This window comes from Narcine bancroftii, chromosome 12 (assembly GCF_036971445.1).
Source record: "Narcine bancroftii isolate sNarBan1 chromosome 12, sNarBan1.hap1, whole genome shotgun sequence".
Lineage (NCBI taxonomy): Eukaryota > Metazoa > Chordata > Chondrichthyes > Torpediniformes > Narcinidae > Narcine > Narcine bancroftii.
The window spans coordinates 86,801,079-86,818,377 of NC_091480.1; the positions used below are offsets into that span (position 1 = coordinate 86,801,079).

Consider the following 17,299-nt stretch of genomic DNA (forward strand, 5'->3'; position numbering starts at 1 on the left):
TGTTGTTTGTACCCCTGGCAATGCATTCCAGGTTACTACAATTCTTTGTTAATAGGAACCTACCTCATCCACTCACATTATATAGATGATCTCTTGTATTGGCAAATACTGCAAAATGGTGGTAGCTGTCCTCTCTATCTATTCTCATCATAATGTAATACACCTCTATGAAGCAGCCTCTCATCCTCCGTTGCTCCAAAGAAAAAAAACCTCCTAGCTTGCTCAATCTTCCCTCATGAGGCATTCTCTAATCTAAAGAGATTCCCAGTAAATCTCTACACCTTTTTTGAAGCTTCCACATCCTTCCTGTAATGATGCAACCAGAACTGAACACAATACTCCAAGTGCAGTCTAACCAGAATTTATAAACTGCAATATTATATCTTGGCTCTTGAATTCAATCCCCTGACTAATGAAGGCCAACATGCAATATAGCTTCTTAACAATCATGTCAACTTGTATGGGATCTTTGAGGGATCCATGGACTTGAACACAAGATCCCTCTATTTCCTCCACACTGATAAGAATTTTTGCTCTCCGTCTTTGGATTTGATCTTCCAAAGTGCATGACTTCACAGTTTTCCAGATTGAACTCCATCTGCCACTTCTCTGTCCAACTCTGCATCCTGTCCACATCTCATTGTAACCCATGAGAACCCTCTGCATCGTGAACAACAGCTTTAACCTTTGCATGGATTGCAAATTGAGAAATAAAACAATCAGGGCCAGAAAAACTCTTTATAATGATTTTGGAGTTTGTATTAGTTATTTTGAGATAATATAAAATCTTAAACATGCTGGAATCATGGTTAATGCTCTGGAAGCGTTTTGATATGGCATAACTATTGTTTGTGAATATTTTTGGGAGTTTGAACACACAGGTCATCAGAATAAGATCCAAACTCCAAAAATATGTACGAGATTGACTCCTCCTGCCAATCTTCCTGAAATCAGCAATTTATAAAATTAAAAGATGAAATATTGGAAATACAGTACTTAACATCTGCAGTTTTTAAAGTTTTTAAAAAAATCTGGTGATATTAGTTTATTTCAGGTAACACAAACTTTTGTGAAGCATTTCAAAACTTTTACCAGAACTTTTACCAAGGCTGCACGGTTAGTGCAACATAAGCGACCCTTGTTTGAATCCTGCACTGTCTGTAAGGAGCTGATGCGTTCTCTCAGTGTCTGTGTGGGGTTTCCCAGGTGCTCCAGTTTTCTCCCACCCTTCAAAACATACGGGGTTGTTGGGCAATTTGGTGCAATTGGGAGGCACGGACCAGAAGAGCCTGTTATCCTGCTGCATGTCTAAATTTCAAGTGAGACAGGTAGCAAGAAATGTATCCATTAATTGTCTATACTAAGGATAATGAGGGCAATAGAGTAAGTGGAATGCTACTACAGCATTAGCAAACAGGGTTCGAATCTGCACTGTCTGGAAGGAGTTTGTACATTCTCTCTGTGTCTGCGTGGGTTTTCTCCCACTCTTCAAAACCTATGGGGGCTGTAGACTAATTGGGTGTAATCAGATGGCACTGGGTCGAGGGCCAGAGAACCTGTTAGCATGACGTATGGCTAAATTCAATTTACATTTATAACTAGACTTTCCAAGTATTACTTGTGTGGGTGGCATGGACAAAAGGGAAAACAAGCAGCAAAGTAGAACTGGATATAAATTGGATTTCATTCAGATCATTCTCTCATGCAGTTCCAGAGAACTCAGCTCTGACACACACATGACTCACGTATATTCTCCTGCTGGAACCAGTGTTATGCCATTCCTGACTTCCAATAAAAAAACTGTCTACACTGTGATCATTCAAGGGAATCAGGCATAGAATGAAGGCCACACCTGATATTCAGCCTGAGAAAAGTATATTACAGAAGTGGATGGTGGTTCAGGGCAGATACCGCAGGTTGAAGAATTACAGTCTGGTCAGTGTTCTATGAGTCATTAATCACTACTATTCTGGCAGCTCCAAGGACAGGAAATATTACCACACAAGGAGATTAGCTGACTAAATTGTGGTTAGATTTCTTTTTCACAATTTGTGCCTGAAAACATTGGGCGATCAATATACAATCAACACTTGTTTTGCTCAAATAGACTCAGCGAGGTACTTACCAGTGAGATAAAGGTTTTTCACAGGAGTCTTTGCTCTGATGGAAGCAATAACTTCAGGAGTGAACCGAGCAAGGTCCTGTTTGATACCGTACATCTCTCCGCGAGGAGCAGCCAAGTAGTACTGATTGGTGAGTGGGGTTGCAGCTGTGATGCATTCAATCTGGGATATCCACACATACATTAAACAAGTACTTCTCATAATTATGAATTCATTATTTTTCATTAGCCAGTAACCCTGTTAACATGATGTCACCCAATGGTGGGTAGAGCGAGGGTCTATGGTTATCAAAGAGGAGGGAGGAGTGAGGTCAAAATGTCATCCTGGAGCTGGTAATGAAGAATGAGTACTGACCATCAGGAGGGGAGAAAAAGGAACAAAAACATAATAAAGGGAAACAATGTGGGCAGTTCACTTGATGTTGGAAGATTTAGATTTCATTCTAGAAGGTTGCAAGGTACCAAGGCAGAAGATGAGGTGTTATTCTCCCAGTTTATGCTACACCTCACAATGGTAGTGAAGGAGGCCACAAACTACCAAGTCAAAATGGGAGTGAAATGAAGTGTTGGGCAACTGGAAGCTCAGGCTCACCCCTCGGATGGAACACAAAACAATCACCCAATATGCACGTTGTTTCTCCAGTGAGAAGCAGTCCGCATTGTGAACATTGAATGAATAGGCTCGAGAGAAAGAAATGCAAGTGAATCGTTCCTTCCACTGGAATGATTGGAATCCAGGATAGTGGGGAGGGTGGACGTGAATGGACAGGAGTTGTATCTCCTCTGTTTAATGGGAAGGTGCAGCAGGGTAGGGAGTGGTAGGTGGCGATGGAAGAGCAGACCATGCAGTCGCTAGGGTGAATGGCCCCTTGCAAAATGCAGAGGGGGAAGATGTGACTGATGGCGAGATCACATTGGAACTGTCAGAAACGATAAAGGATACAGTGAATGCCCATGGAAGTTTACCTTTGTTCTGTCCCTGGGAGAGGGTAATAGAAGAACTGCAGTTGAGTATTGGTGGTGGGATTGGACATGGAGTTAGTAAATGAAAATGGATCATTCTCAAAACTACCAGATAGTTGTGCAATCCCATTCAATGTCCTTCAAGGGAGGTAATCTACCACCCTTACCTAATCTGCTCCACATAACTCCAGTCCCTTGATTACAATGGAATTTGTCTGCACCATGGATCATCATAATACATTCAATTCAGCAGGCAATTATGTCTGGATGATAAGTACCAGCCTTGCTAGAAAAAAAATTAATTAAAAGGAGTTAAGTTTTTGAGATACCTTATCCTTCAGTTGTGGAAATAAATCTATCGCCCAGTCTAATAGTTTCCTGGCAATTCCCATCTTCCATTTTTCATAATCCTCTCCCCTACTCTTTACTTTTCCATCTTTCCACTCCTCGAACCACTCATAGCGAGCCATGGTCAGAATGGTCATGCATGAGTGTCCTGACAATCAGAAAAACATGGAATCATTCTCCAGGCCATTTGGAATAGATGGCTTGTGAACAGCTAAAGGTTAGAAAATGAGAGTGGCACAGTTAGCATGGCGGATAGCTCAACGGTGTAACAGCGCCAGCGACTTGGATTCAAATCTGCCGATGTCTGTAAGGAGTTTGTATGTTCTCCCCCCTGTCTGCGTGGGGTTCCTCTGAGTACTCCAGTTTCACCCCACTGTTCAAAACATGGGGGGTTGTAGGTTAATTGGGGTATGTGAGCAGCACGGGCTTGTGGGCTGGAAGGCCCTGTTACCGAGCTGTATAATTAAATTTAAAAAAAATAATGTTATAATTGCCTAAAGATAGTGTCTACTCTACATACAGCAGAAAGATTAGTCAACCAAATCAGTCCTTGTTTATAGAGGTACTCACAGTTCCCCTCAACACAGACTGTAAGTAGCAGCAGACTCAGTTCGGAAGTAAAATATCCACTAAAAGTTTTTTAATGCTTTTTGATCATTCTTCTCTCTCTGTCTTTAGATTGCTAGACAATAATTAGGTTCTGTGTTCTTCACAATTTCACCGATTGATTGCCGTTTGTTCAATCACAAAACCCAGATGATTCCATCTGCATTGTGAATGTGAACAAGTCCCTTGAATGTACTGCATGTCTCAGGCAACATTCAGTCACTTTTACAACCAGGAAGGGTTAAAATATAAAGAGAAAGTTAGTAGTAAGTCAAATACAGCTGCAATACATAAAAATATTATGATATCTAAAATATTAACATACTTGGTTACTTTACCTCTAATGGCAATTATATAAAATTTGTATGTATCTATTGATATTGTTTCTTTGCTGTACAAATGCTGTGGCTTAAGCACAACACTTTCGTAATAATAGACATATTAACGGCATAAATACATGTAAACAGACTATTGGAAAAGCACAAATCTAGGTTACAAGGCTGGGTGTTCAATATTGAAGGATATCTGATATTTAAGGATCAAATGAAAATGAAGTGGGATGATGTTACTTGCAAAGGTTGAATTCTGTACAACAGTGAGGAAAGGTAGTAGTTGAGAAAAGTAAAATGTAGAACCAGTGGACCTGGAGCTCAGAAACACCAAAAGGCAGAAGCCAGAGGTGGGACTGTCCAAACATTTGCGGCAATAAATGGGACGGTAACAAAGACGAATAATCGAGTGGCCTATGACATTAGTACTCTGGATATTATGGGTGGCCTTAATCTATTTATGGACGGGTCAAACTAAAATAGCAACAAGACTGCGGACGATGAATTCCTCGAGGTTTGCTGGGATATTTTATTTAAAGCAGTAGGTTGAAAGGCCAACTAGTGAGTGGGCTATCCCAAATCGGGTACTGTGCAATGAGAAGGAGTTCGTTAATCATCTTGTTATGTGCGCCCCTTTAGAGGAGAGTCAACATAACATAATACAGTGCCTCAATTAGGTGGAACATTAATTTGAAACTAAGATGTTAAATCTAGATGAAAGAAATGAAAAAGATATGAATAGTGATCTGATTATGATTGATGAGGGAGTTTTATTAAAAGTCATAAGGGAGGAAAGGCCATGGTTAATAGTTAAGGATTATAGGAACTGCAATTAAATTATATTTTAAATTTTATTTTATTTACAGCACGGTAGAAGCCTATTCTGGCCATTTAATTAAACCCATGCCACCCAACTACAGCCAAATTAGCCTACAAGCCCCGAATGTTTTAAAGGGTGGAAGGAAACCAGAACACCTTCAGGTAACCCAGGCAGGTATGCTGAGAAGCTCCTTACAGTCAGCGCCAAATTCAAATCCGGGTCACTGGCGCCGTAGTAACGTTCTACTCATCACTGCGCTAACTTTGCTGCTTTAGTTATATAATCATTGTACATTCATTTCTAGTGCAGAGCTCAAAAGAAAAAGAGACTTAAATTGGTTAATCAAAGAAATTCAGGGAAGCAATAGATCCAAAGAGGAACCATATCAAGCTGCCGGAAAAGTAGCAAGCAAAAGGAATTGGAGCACTTCTGAATGTAATTAGGAAGGACCAAGGAATGGGTCAATGGAGCCAAACTAGATTGCAAGGAGCACAAAACCAACCCGTGAAAATTTCTAGAGCTATGGCGAAAGAAGAAAGATTAGTGAAAACGAACAAAAGATTCTTAAAACAGAATTCATAATGAGAACAAAGAAACTGAAGAATACTTGAAAAGAAACTCCAGTTCCATCTTTAAAGAAAAACACAAACAACCTCCTAGAAATCTAAGAGTCAAATTAAAAAAGAGAGGAATTCTAGGAAATTAGTATCATTAATGCTGGAGAGATCTCATCTTTGAAAAGTGGCGAGTAGGAAATGTAACTGCTCAATTGCGTGAGTGTAAAAACAAAACTACAGGCCAAAAGGCCAACATCAGTGGCTGGGAAGATGTTGGCGTCTGCTAACAAGAAAGTGATAACACATCGATGATAAAAATACAAATTGGAGTAAGTGTAATCAAAATAGATTTAGGAAAAGCAAATTATGGTCGAGACACCCAATGGAGATTTCTGAGAAAGTGACTTATAGAATTAACAAGGAAGAACAAATAGATATTGCATATTGAGATGTTCAGGTCCAGCATTAAGTCCCTCAGAAGCAAAGAGGAAAAATTGAAGTACCCGAGGTCAGAAGCAATAGACTCATGAATAAGAATTGTTTGACAAATAGAAAACAAAGGGTTAGGGTTATGCTTTAGTGATCATTTTTTAAATATATGAATAGTGATTTAGTGACCAATGAGATACTATGGGGAAGGTGCTGAACATTCCTATTTTTGCCAAAACCAGAACTTTGGGCGGGATGATGATTTGTGAGAAGGCTCCGAGAAGATTCAAAAACACAGAAATGCTAGAGGAACTCCTCCAGCATTTCTGTGTTTTTACAACAATCACAGCGTCAGAAGACTTTCGTGTTTCAATTCAAGAAGATTTAGACATAGTGAGTGAGTGGACAAATATATAACAGCTGCAGTAATGTGACATTTTGACTTGGATACTGTTACAAGCCCGGAGGACCCCAAAACCCAGCAGCAATAGATATTCACCAAGACAAATGGTTACTTAAACAAAAGTTGCTTTTAATTATCTTTAAACAAGAAAACAGGATTACACATGAACTTATCACTATTAACTTAACTAACCTAACTTAGCCCCCTTCTAATTCTAAGTGCATGTGTTTGTAATGTGTGCGTAAGTTCAGAAAAGTTCTTATTCCTCCAAGTTCACTGGTTGCAGGCAATTCTTATACTGTGCACAGAATTTAATATTTATGAAGTTCACCAGGCTTTGGTGCTTGAAAGATAAATGGTTTTCAGAGAGAGATTTGTTGTTCCTGGCCACAAACGGACACCTTTTAATCAGCCACATCAGTGTTTTGCCGAAGAAATTGCCCCATCAGGGTTTTTCCAGATGATAACCTCCTTCTTTCAGGTCACCACAGAGTTCCTTTTTGTTTTTCTTTTTTCAAGTAAAACTTTAGGCAGCCAATCCTCTCCTCTTGTATGGACCACAAGGGCTTTGACCAGGCGGAACTAAGCACTCACAACCTGTCTTCTAAATGGGGTTTTCCACAAACTTGCCAGCTTGTCCTGTTCCAGCCCCATTTGCTGTTGCTGAATGTCAAACTGCAGAACTGATCTCTCTCTCTCACTCTCAGAAAAAAAACGTTCACTAGTAGTCAGCTAAAGTGCTGGAGAAACTGCGCCAAAGTGAAGTAAAATACAATCAATATTTTGGGCCTGAACTCTTCAACAGGAAGTCACTGGCAATCTTAAATCAGGTTTAAAGAATTATTGAAGACCCCCAACATCCATCGCACATCATCTTCCACCTGCTACCATCATGGAGGAGCATCAAAATCACGAGAGCCAGGCTGGGAAATAGCTTATTCCCACATTCTGTTGGATTTGTGGAGTTCACTTAAATCGGTGCGGACTAGAAGGGCCGATATGGCCTGTTTCTGTACTGTAATTGTTATATGGTTATATGGTTAATTCTCTCCGCTTGCAAAAGCCACATGACCCTCTTAGAACAGCAAGCGGCACTCCAGGCAGCATGCAGTTCCAAACTACTCCTCAGATCTCTTTCATCTGTTGTTTTTCAAAACAACAATCCATTAGTGAAGTCTCTTAGGTACTCCCCAAAGTTTTTGCAAAGGCCTCCAGGAGCCGCCCTGTCTAGCTTGAGCAGAGCTCCAGTATTTTAAATGAGATATGTTTCGAAGTGTTTGTATGTGACCTACACTAAAAAAAACTGCCCCAATTTATATATATATATATATATATATATATATATACACAAAACAAACACAACATAATCTGTCACAATAGGAAGAGAGAAATTTAAATTTTATTTTTTCTTAATTTTGATTTTGTAAAATTTAGTCATCAAATAATTTTTTTTATCAGTTCTGTTAAGAAATGTATGTAATTGAGATTGTAAAAGATCTCTAATCTGTAGATAATGAAAAAAATTCAGTAGATCATATTTAACTGAAAGTTATTCAAAAGAAGTGAGAATACCCTCAACAAGTAAATATTTAAAACATTTAATGCCCAATCTATACCATTCTTTAAAAGTTACATGAATCATGAAAGGTTTAAAGAAATAATTGAAAAAAATAGGACTCAAAAGAGAAAATCTCATTAAACCAAAATGTTTTCTAAATTTTATCCAGGTCCTCAAAGTGTTTTTAACCATTGGATTATGTTAATTCATCTAAATCACACATGTCAAACTCAGGCCCGGGGGCCAAATTTGGCCCGTGATATAATTATATTTGGCCCGCAAGATCATATCAAATATGTATTAGAGCTGGCCCGCTGGCCACCGCGCCAGTATAGCGCATGCACAGCTAATACTACAAATCCCAGAATGCTTTGAAAATGCATTGGCATCAGCCCGCTAATCACCCCCACCGCCTCCGTTTACTTTCATTAGTATCTGCGACCTGTCGCCTAACTCACGTGTAATAAACCCCTTACGAAAAATGGCCAAACGAAAGACAGAAAACAGGACCTTTCAAGACAGGTGGGAGGCAGACTATATGTTCATCATTTTAAAAGACAAACCTGTTTGTCATTGAAGCAAGTTGTTATTCCTTTGACTTGTTGGCAAAAAAATACATTTAAAAGGAGCTTAAAGGCTATAGAGAAATATTATTTATTGAATATTTTATTTCTCATTTGTTAATGCTTCTCCTGGAAAGAGTTTAACCAGAACTATTATTAAACATTTATTTTAATAAGAAAAAGTTTAACATTACATATGTTGAAAGAAGAGAAAACATGCAGATGTTGTTGAAATTTTTCAATAAATATTTAGTTTGGCCCACGACTTAGTCCAAGTTTTTAATTTTGGCCCTCTGTGAATTTGAGTTTGACACCCCTGATCTAAATCAATGTTTCTCAATCTTTATATTTGCACTCACATATCAGTTTAAGTATTCCCTATGCCATAGGTACTCTGTGATCAGTAAGGGATTTCTTAAGGTAGTATGTGGGTGGACAGAAAAAGTTTGAAAACCACTGTTTTAATCGTACCTCATTGACTTGTTATGTGTACGATTTCATATCTATAAAAGGAAATGGGCCAATGACAAATTTTCTCAAGCAAAATATTTCAGTAACAATTGGGTCTAGAGCAGTGGTTCTCAATCTTCCCTTCCTACTCACATCTCACCTTAGGCAATCCCTTACTAATCACAGAGCACCGATGCCATAGGAAATACTTAAAGTTGAATGTGAGTGGAAAGAAAAAGATTGAGAACCACTGGGTTAAAGATATAGGAAGTGAGAATCCAAGAAGAGAAATGAGAGAAAATTCTACAACAGAATTAGATTCCAGAGAGATCCACAATGGACAGTCTTCGATTACTATAGTATAACCAAATTGTAAGATTTCATATCTTGACTGCCCAATAATAAAACCTAAACTTTGCCAAGGCTAAACCTCCATTCTTTTTAAGTTTAATTGATGTAATTTTTAATTTACAACCTTTCTATAATAGTTCAATATCTAATATTTATGACATGTTGTTGGGCATGAGAGGCTCCCTCAGATCAAATTTAAAAAGCCAATGAGGTAATTTATCACTGATAAGAATGCTGCCTGGGATGGGACCACAGGCTTGAGTCCTCCCATTACCAGCTATTGAGGGGCTGAGACTGAGGGGAAGTCCATCCAACAACAGAGGAGGGAGAAATGACTAGGCACCACAGGGGTGGGAATGGTGTATTTAGAGAATAAATGGAACAATATACATTGATGGGGATGTATAGATATGATTGACACGATGGGTTTGAAAAGACATTGAATTGGTTTCTTTTTTTGTAATTTATTGTGAATAAAGTCCATTTTTGGAAAAAAATGGCTTGTAATTATCAAGTAAAGAAATAAATAAGAATTTCAGTGAATTATATACATTGTAAGTCAATAAATAAACTGAATACCTGGATAGCGTTCCTTCCAGGTGAAATCCTTGGCTGAAGGAAAGGTAACAAACAACATTGGAATAGCATTGATAAATTCCTCCCTGCTTGCAGAACTGGTGTGGTTCATTCTGAAACATAAAACTCATGAACAGAAACAATTGAGCCTTCAATTCTCTATATTTTCAGAATAGCTTGAACCAAATTTGTGATTTCAAGTTATTTCCACTTCCGTCCAATGTGAACTGTCAGGGTACTGAAACAAGGTTACACTTGCTCTCAAATAGAAAGCAGTAGATGCTTTTATTTATTAATTCCAGATTTATTGTCAGAGTACATACATGACATCACATACCACCCTGAGAAATTATTTTTCTGTGGGTGGGGCAGGATCACCACGTATTGGTAGTTGTAGGGGCACGAGACACCCGAGGAGTGAAAGAACCACGCAGAGACCAAATGCTGCCATTAGGAAAGAGGTGTAGGTACCATAAGGTTGAGAAGCAGTTGCCACCCCTCCACCAGACTCCTAAATAACAAACTCAAGCTTATTTAAGGAGTCTTATTTTGTACATTATTACTGAATATTTATTTTCTACATTGATCAGTCAGTTTGTTTACATTTCTTTCTTTGTTAACATTTCTCTCTTTTGTATAGGCATCTTTCCTTGAGTACAGGGTTTGCACTAAAAGGAATCTCAGGATTGATGTCATATATGTACTCTGAATTTTGAACAGTGCCCTTTTATCAATAACAGGAAAGTAAGAAAGAAGGCATATTTTAAGTGGCAGAGAGGGGAAAGATAGAGAGCAAAGGGAACATTTGTATTTGGGTTGATTCCAGCATGGCGTGGGTAATAAAATTGTTTAAGACACAAATTAGGGCAATTGGAGAAAGGGTAAAGAAGCAGAGGGACCTGCTGGAATTGAGAGATGGAGAGCCCAGCAGTTGCTGGAATTCAGAAATGAAAGAATCTTTGAAATACTGAGCCGATCAACCAACAGACAGAAGAACTGTTACAGGTGGATAAACCGGTCAGTCTGACAGGATTCGTTGTATTCTACACAAAGCTTTGAGAGCTGCAACATGTCACAATAGAAGAGAAGGAGAGAGATGGATCATGAGGTGCTTCTTCTTGACTTTATATTAATAAAGACGGTTAGGTCAGATGAAGAATTCAAGCTATTGGTGACTTGGAAGCTCAGGGTCATGTACGCTGACAGGATGGAGGTGGAGGTGCTTTGCACAGCTATCATCCAATGTGCATTTTTGGAATGCAGAGTAAATAGCATTGTTGGAAGAAGTGTGATGAGAGTCTGCTTTGTCTATAAAAACGGATTGTGTCTTTGAAGCGTGGGATGGGACAGGAAGACATGAGATAATAGAGCGGGTGTTGTGTCATCTGCAACTGTATGGGTGGTTGGGGGAGAGGGATGAGTGGACCAGGGATTCGTGAAGGGAACAGCACTTTCAGAATGCTGAAAGAGGAGAGATAAAGATATTTGCTGAACGTGGCATGAATGATCAAGGATGATCCACTGGAGATGGAGGCGAGGACGAGGAAAACCTTATCATTATTCTGGCTCGGAAGAGAACAAAGGAGATATAATACAATGAAAATAAAGAAACTAGGAGGACAAAAAAGGAAAGTAGGAGGAGGTGCAGTTGAGAAAGATGGAGTCGGTGACTTTTGAAGGATATTGGCTGCAAACGTATCCCCTGAGATAGCGAGGAAGGAAAGGAAAGAATCAGATGTGAAGCATGTGAAAATGAGAGGAGGGTGGAAATTGATGGCAAAGATTGTGAAATCTTTGAAGTTCTGTATGAGTGTCAGAACCAATATATCCTCAATGTAATGGAAAATGAATTGAGCAAGGGGCCTGGAGTAGAACAGAAACATGAATTGTGCCGTACAACCCATAAACAAACAGGAAGAGCTCGGGTCCTGCAAGTTCCTGAGGCAAAACTTTTAACCCGGAGAAAGTGAGTTCAGTTGAGGAAGCAATTGTGTCATCCAACTCGCAGGCTAACTTGATGTTAATGCCATCAAATAATTTGAGCTACACTATGAAAAAAAATATAAAAGTGATTAAAATAAAAAAAAAAGAAAAACACAAAATAATTAAACTAAAAACCATTTTTTAAAATTTCAGTTAACTCAAAAAATATGAATTACCTGTAATATACCTCTCTCCCCCACAGCTCGTCATCTCCAAGGAAATAGCGTGCCAGGTCTAACTAATTTCCCACCACAACAGTTGGTGAAGCCACAGAATATTGTCATTATTGAATATTGATTGACTTTAGAAACAGAACGACACTGGCAAGAAGCACCCTAATAGGGGCTTTGTGCTTGCACCTGCTAATGCAGGAGTCACACACCTCCAGAATTATGTGGGCGACCTCCAGCATTTCTTGAAATATCTCAAGCCACTGGAGTTGATAGCAGTTAGTTTAAAGGAAGAAGAGAGGGGTAGAGGGGCAATATGTATAATACGCAAAAGTGACGAAGGGCTCAAATCTGAAACTTTGGTCACCCTATATTTTCTGTGGATGCTATATGATTTGCTGAGTTTTTTTCAGCACTTGTGGAATGCACTTGACCCCAGCATCTACAGACTTTCTTGGTTTAACTCTGGTGTGGGGGGGGGGGGGGGGGTGGAGGGGTGGGGAAAGAGGCAGTGTGTTTCAGAAAGTAGTTCTATGTGTGGGGACTGAAACTGAAGAATGTTGTACTTGCAATGTTGGTTTGAGATGAGCTTACCTTTACAGGTCATTGTTTTATTGGGTATGTTTGTTATCGATACTGGTACACGCAGCAAAATTATGTTCCATTCCCAATAACACCATCACCACTTTCTTTCAACCCTGTGCCCTGTTCAGTTACTGGCATTAGGACTGAGGTAAGTAGATGGTCCAGTGACTTACAGCTCATCCAAATTGTTGTTTCGATAAATCCAATAATTGCTTGCCTTCAATCCTAAATCTTCTTTTGTTCCTTTGAGACCAACGAACACAAGGAATGATCCCATGCTGTGCTGCACCATTCCAAGCTGTGACTGAATGGCTACATTGGAAGGGAGGGTGGGGAGAAAGATTATTGATCAGCATTCATGACCCAGATTTACCGGGATCGAGCCTGGCATCCACACTCATCACTTACGTTTGCCAATATCCGAGCTTATCTGCTCCAGAGCTATATGTCAGATCTTGCTGGCAAAGACCATTCTGCCGCTCAACAGTGAGGCTCCGATCATTTCAGGTCAACTGATCTGACCAAATCCTGGGAGTAGACCAAAACAAGCCCCATCCACAAAATCCCTCAGGAAACCTTTGATATTCATCACAGGCATTGTAATGTGTTGTAATAGGACATAAAACATTGAACATTACAAGACACTACAGGCCCTTCAGCCCACAATGCCATGCTGACCCATATATACTTACAAAAGGAAAAACTAAACCCTCCCTACCTCATAAACCTCTAATTTTTTTCTTTCATCCATGTGCCTGACTAAGTCTCTTACCCGCTCCTAATTTTACAGCCTCCACACCACCTCTGGCAAAGCATTTCAGGTGTTGACAACTCTGCAAAGGAAATGTACCCCCCAGTCTGTCCCCTAAACTAATGCCAGAGGTGGAAATGTTCCTAGAGACTCTGATTGTCCCTTGTATTGATTAAAAATCACCTGAATTGTTCAAAACGCTGAAATTATTTATGGCAAACACTGTGTAATTACACCACTAGGCCACCAGGGGTCATCCCGGTGACCTTGTCTATAAAGCAGTCCAGAGCTACAGTCTAGCCTTCCAGGTTTGTCTTGCAGAGACAAGACCTCTTGTAATTACATCATTAGGTCACCAGGGGTCATCCCGGTGACCTTGTCTATAAAGCAGTCCAGAGCTAGTCTAGCCTTCCAGGTTTGTCTTGCAGAGACAAGACCTCTTAGTGTACACATTAGTTTATGAAAGCTGTCTTATACTCGCACTGCTGCTGTGGTTATTGTCAGTACAATTTACTACACCACTAGGTCACCAGGGGTCATCCCGGTGACCTTGTCTATAAAGCAGTCCAGAGCTACAGTCTAGCCTTCCAGGTTCGTCTTGCAGAGAGACAAGACCTCTTGTAATTACACCACTAGGTCACCAGGGGTCATCCCGGTGACCTTGTCTATAAAGCAGTCCAGAGCTACAGTCTAGCCTTCCAGGTTCGTTTTGCAGAGACAAGACCTCTTAGTGTACATATTAGTTTATTAAAGCTGTCTGAAGATCCAGCTGCGCTGGATGGGTCACGTCTCCAGAATGGAGGACCATCGCCTTCCCAAGATCGTATTATATGGCGAGCTCTCCACTGGCCACCGTGACAGAGGTGCACCAAAGAAAAGGTACAAGGACTGCCTAAAGAAATCTCTTGGTGCCTGCCACATTGACCACCGCCAGTGGGCTGATAACGCCTCAAACCGTGCATCTTGGCGCCTCACAGTTTGGCGGGCAGCAGCCTCCTTTGAAGAAGACCGCAGAGCCCACCTCACTGACAAAAGGCAAAGGAGGAAAAACCCAACACCCAACCCCAACCAACCAATTTTCCCTTGCAACCGCTGCAATCGTGTCTGCCTGTCCCGCATCGGACTGGTCAGCCACAAACGAGCCTGCAGCTGACGTGGACTTTTTACCCCCTCCATAAATCTTCGTCCGCGAAGCCAAGCCAAAGAAGAAAAAAAAAATACTCGCACTGCTGGTGTGGTTATTGTCAGTTAAAAAATCCTTCACAGACTTACAAAATGGGCATTTGAGTTTGAAGCTGCTGTATCAGGTCATATTTAGCTGTGAAAGAGGCAGCAGATTCTCAGGAGGCAGGAATGTCAACGAGCTCCTGTTCCACTAATGCACTCTGTAGAGGGTTCAGTGGTAAGACACAGTCAGGAAATCTTAATTGGAACACATATGTTTGGGAATTCTGTACTCTGTCGAGAGTTCTGAACCTGTGAGTGCTAAATGCTGTAATTCTATGTGGAACTGCTGTAATAACCTAACAATATCTGGCCTATTCTGGTTGCATTCCATTGTGTGGAAAACTATGTACTGTATTTATATGGTGGAAAAGGAAATTCCAATATATTTAATGAATATTGGTTATTGGGGTCAAATGAATGTAGAAACAAGTGCTTACAGATCTACAAAGATCAATCCTGTGCTGCAGAGCTGAAGAGTATAGAGATTCTCAGTGAATTATCTTCTTACCAGGTTTGGCTTGAATTTCTTCTGGTAAAAGATTTTCATAAGTGTTGAATATTCCAGCATCTGATATCACTGAAGGTGCGTAAATACATATTTCTTCTTGCCCTTTACTTACAGCCACACCTGTTTGGAGATCAAACTCATGAAAAATATTAAAGCTGTTGATATTATTTTTCCTAAAATTAAATCTTGGAGGGATACCAAGATTATCTTAACTAAAAAGTGCAACTATCTCTCTTCTATCGTTCAAATGGTTAGCTATAGGGTGGCACGGTTAGGGTAGCGGTTAGTGCAATGCTGTTACAGCGCCAGCCACCAGGGTTGAAATCCACTCCTGTCTGTAGGGAGTTTGTACGTTCTTCCCATATCTGTGTTTCCTCCGGGTGCTCCGGTTTCCTCCTTCCCTTCACCACGTACAGGGGTTGTAGATTAATTTGAGTGTAATTGGGTGGCAATGGCTCCTGGGCCAGAAGGAATATCTAAATTTAAATTTATCATTTATGTTTTAATCATACATACAAGTACCAAAACAAAAGTGTATACATTTGTTGGTAATATTTGCAGTGTCAATGGGAATCCAATAATTAATAAAACACCATGTCCATTGATGGGTAGGTTTGCAATTGTCACTTCCAATTTCATTCATGTTTACCTTGCCTTTCAAAAGAATTGCCAGATTAATCTCTGATGTGGAACCAAGTTTATGGAGAGTAGCGTCTTCACTGTATTCAGCATCCAGTTGAAGAAGCAGATAGAAAATATTCTGCACATGACTAATGAGTTCAGAATTGAGTAAAATTAAATCCTCTGCAGGAGAGTGCAGGCATTATCAAGACTTCTCTGCAGAGGATGTTTAATTTTAAAATGGAAAAGTACAGAGAACGGGAGCGGGAGTTAAGCATGGAAGATATGGATGGAAAACAGTATAGAAGCTGAAGAGTTTAGAAATCAGAGGAAAATTGATTGGCAAAATAATGAACAATGACGTGTTAAACAGGCTAATCTATCACTTTTATCATTGTGCAATGCTGAACCGTCTCTCCATATTTTCACTTTAAATTTTGAACGTGAGTGGTAGATTAAGTGATGTGGATCATTATTGCTCCACAACTGATCATGCACTGGTTGGTGTGCATTTATGGAGCCTAATGATGTAAATTTGTCTCCATAAGTTCCTAGTAATGTCAATTTACTCTTGAGTGGGAAATTAACAGTATTCATCAAGATAATTACAGAAGTGAGGAGAGCTACGAGACCAATGTACTCATATAGCAACTTCCAAAAATTCCTCACTATAGAGCATCCAATGAGCTCTTGAGTGATGTTGAAATATAGTCTCTGTAGATCCATTCAGGACCTCAATCCATAAAGATAAATTTCTCTATCATATGACTGTGTGCCTCACTTTAATTACAGACTGTAATTTTCCTCTTTCTATCTTATACCAGATAGTGGATTCAGATGTCAATACAGAGGATCATCAAAATAGCCACAAGTAGATCATTGGGATATCCATTTCCTCCATTGACTACATTTTCTGGAAGTATTGTTGAAACAGGGCTCAAAGAATTATTGAGGACCCTTTCCATCCAGCACAGTATCTTTGACCTACTATCATCTGGAAGGAGGTTAGGAGCATCAAATTCAGGACAGCCAGGCTGGGAAATAGCTCCTTCCCATAGGCTGTAAGATTGATGAACAATCTCCCATAATTGATTAATCATTTCCAAAAATTATTATATAAGTATATATATATTTTTATTTTCAATTATATCTTCATGTGATTATTATGTGCTGTGCATTATGTGTGGATGTCCGTGGACCATAATCCAGAGAAGAGGCTGTTTTGTCAGGTTGAATACGTACAGTCAGATGATACTAAACTTGAACTTGATTTTTGAAGAGGTAACTTTCCCCTCTCATGACATTCCTTTCTCCAATCTGCTAGTTGCTCTCAAGACTGAAGTGCTCTTAACTTGTGCTTGACCAAAATACGAGCACCC

General features: G+C 39.7%; 1 protein-coding gene across 1 annotated transcript in view; it reads right to left on the bottom strand.

The window, feature by feature from the left end:
- The window catches only part of LOC138746431 (all-trans-retinol 13,14-reductase-like), a 40,866-nt gene that overhangs the window by 1,926 nt on the left and 21,641 nt on the right, over positions 1–17,299 (bottom strand). The window contains exons 6-10 of the mRNA XM_069904609.1: positions 15,300–15,419; positions 12,987–13,125; positions 10,079–10,188; positions 3,415–3,581; positions 2,126–2,285 (exon numbers count right to left, since the gene is read on the bottom strand). Of these exons, the coding sequence (XP_069760710.1) occupies positions 2,126–2,285; positions 3,415–3,581; positions 10,079–10,188; positions 12,987–13,125; positions 15,300–15,419 (696 nt within the window). The remainder of the gene's footprint in view (positions 1–2,125; positions 2,286–3,414; positions 3,582–10,078; positions 10,189–12,986; positions 13,126–15,299; positions 15,420–17,299) is intronic.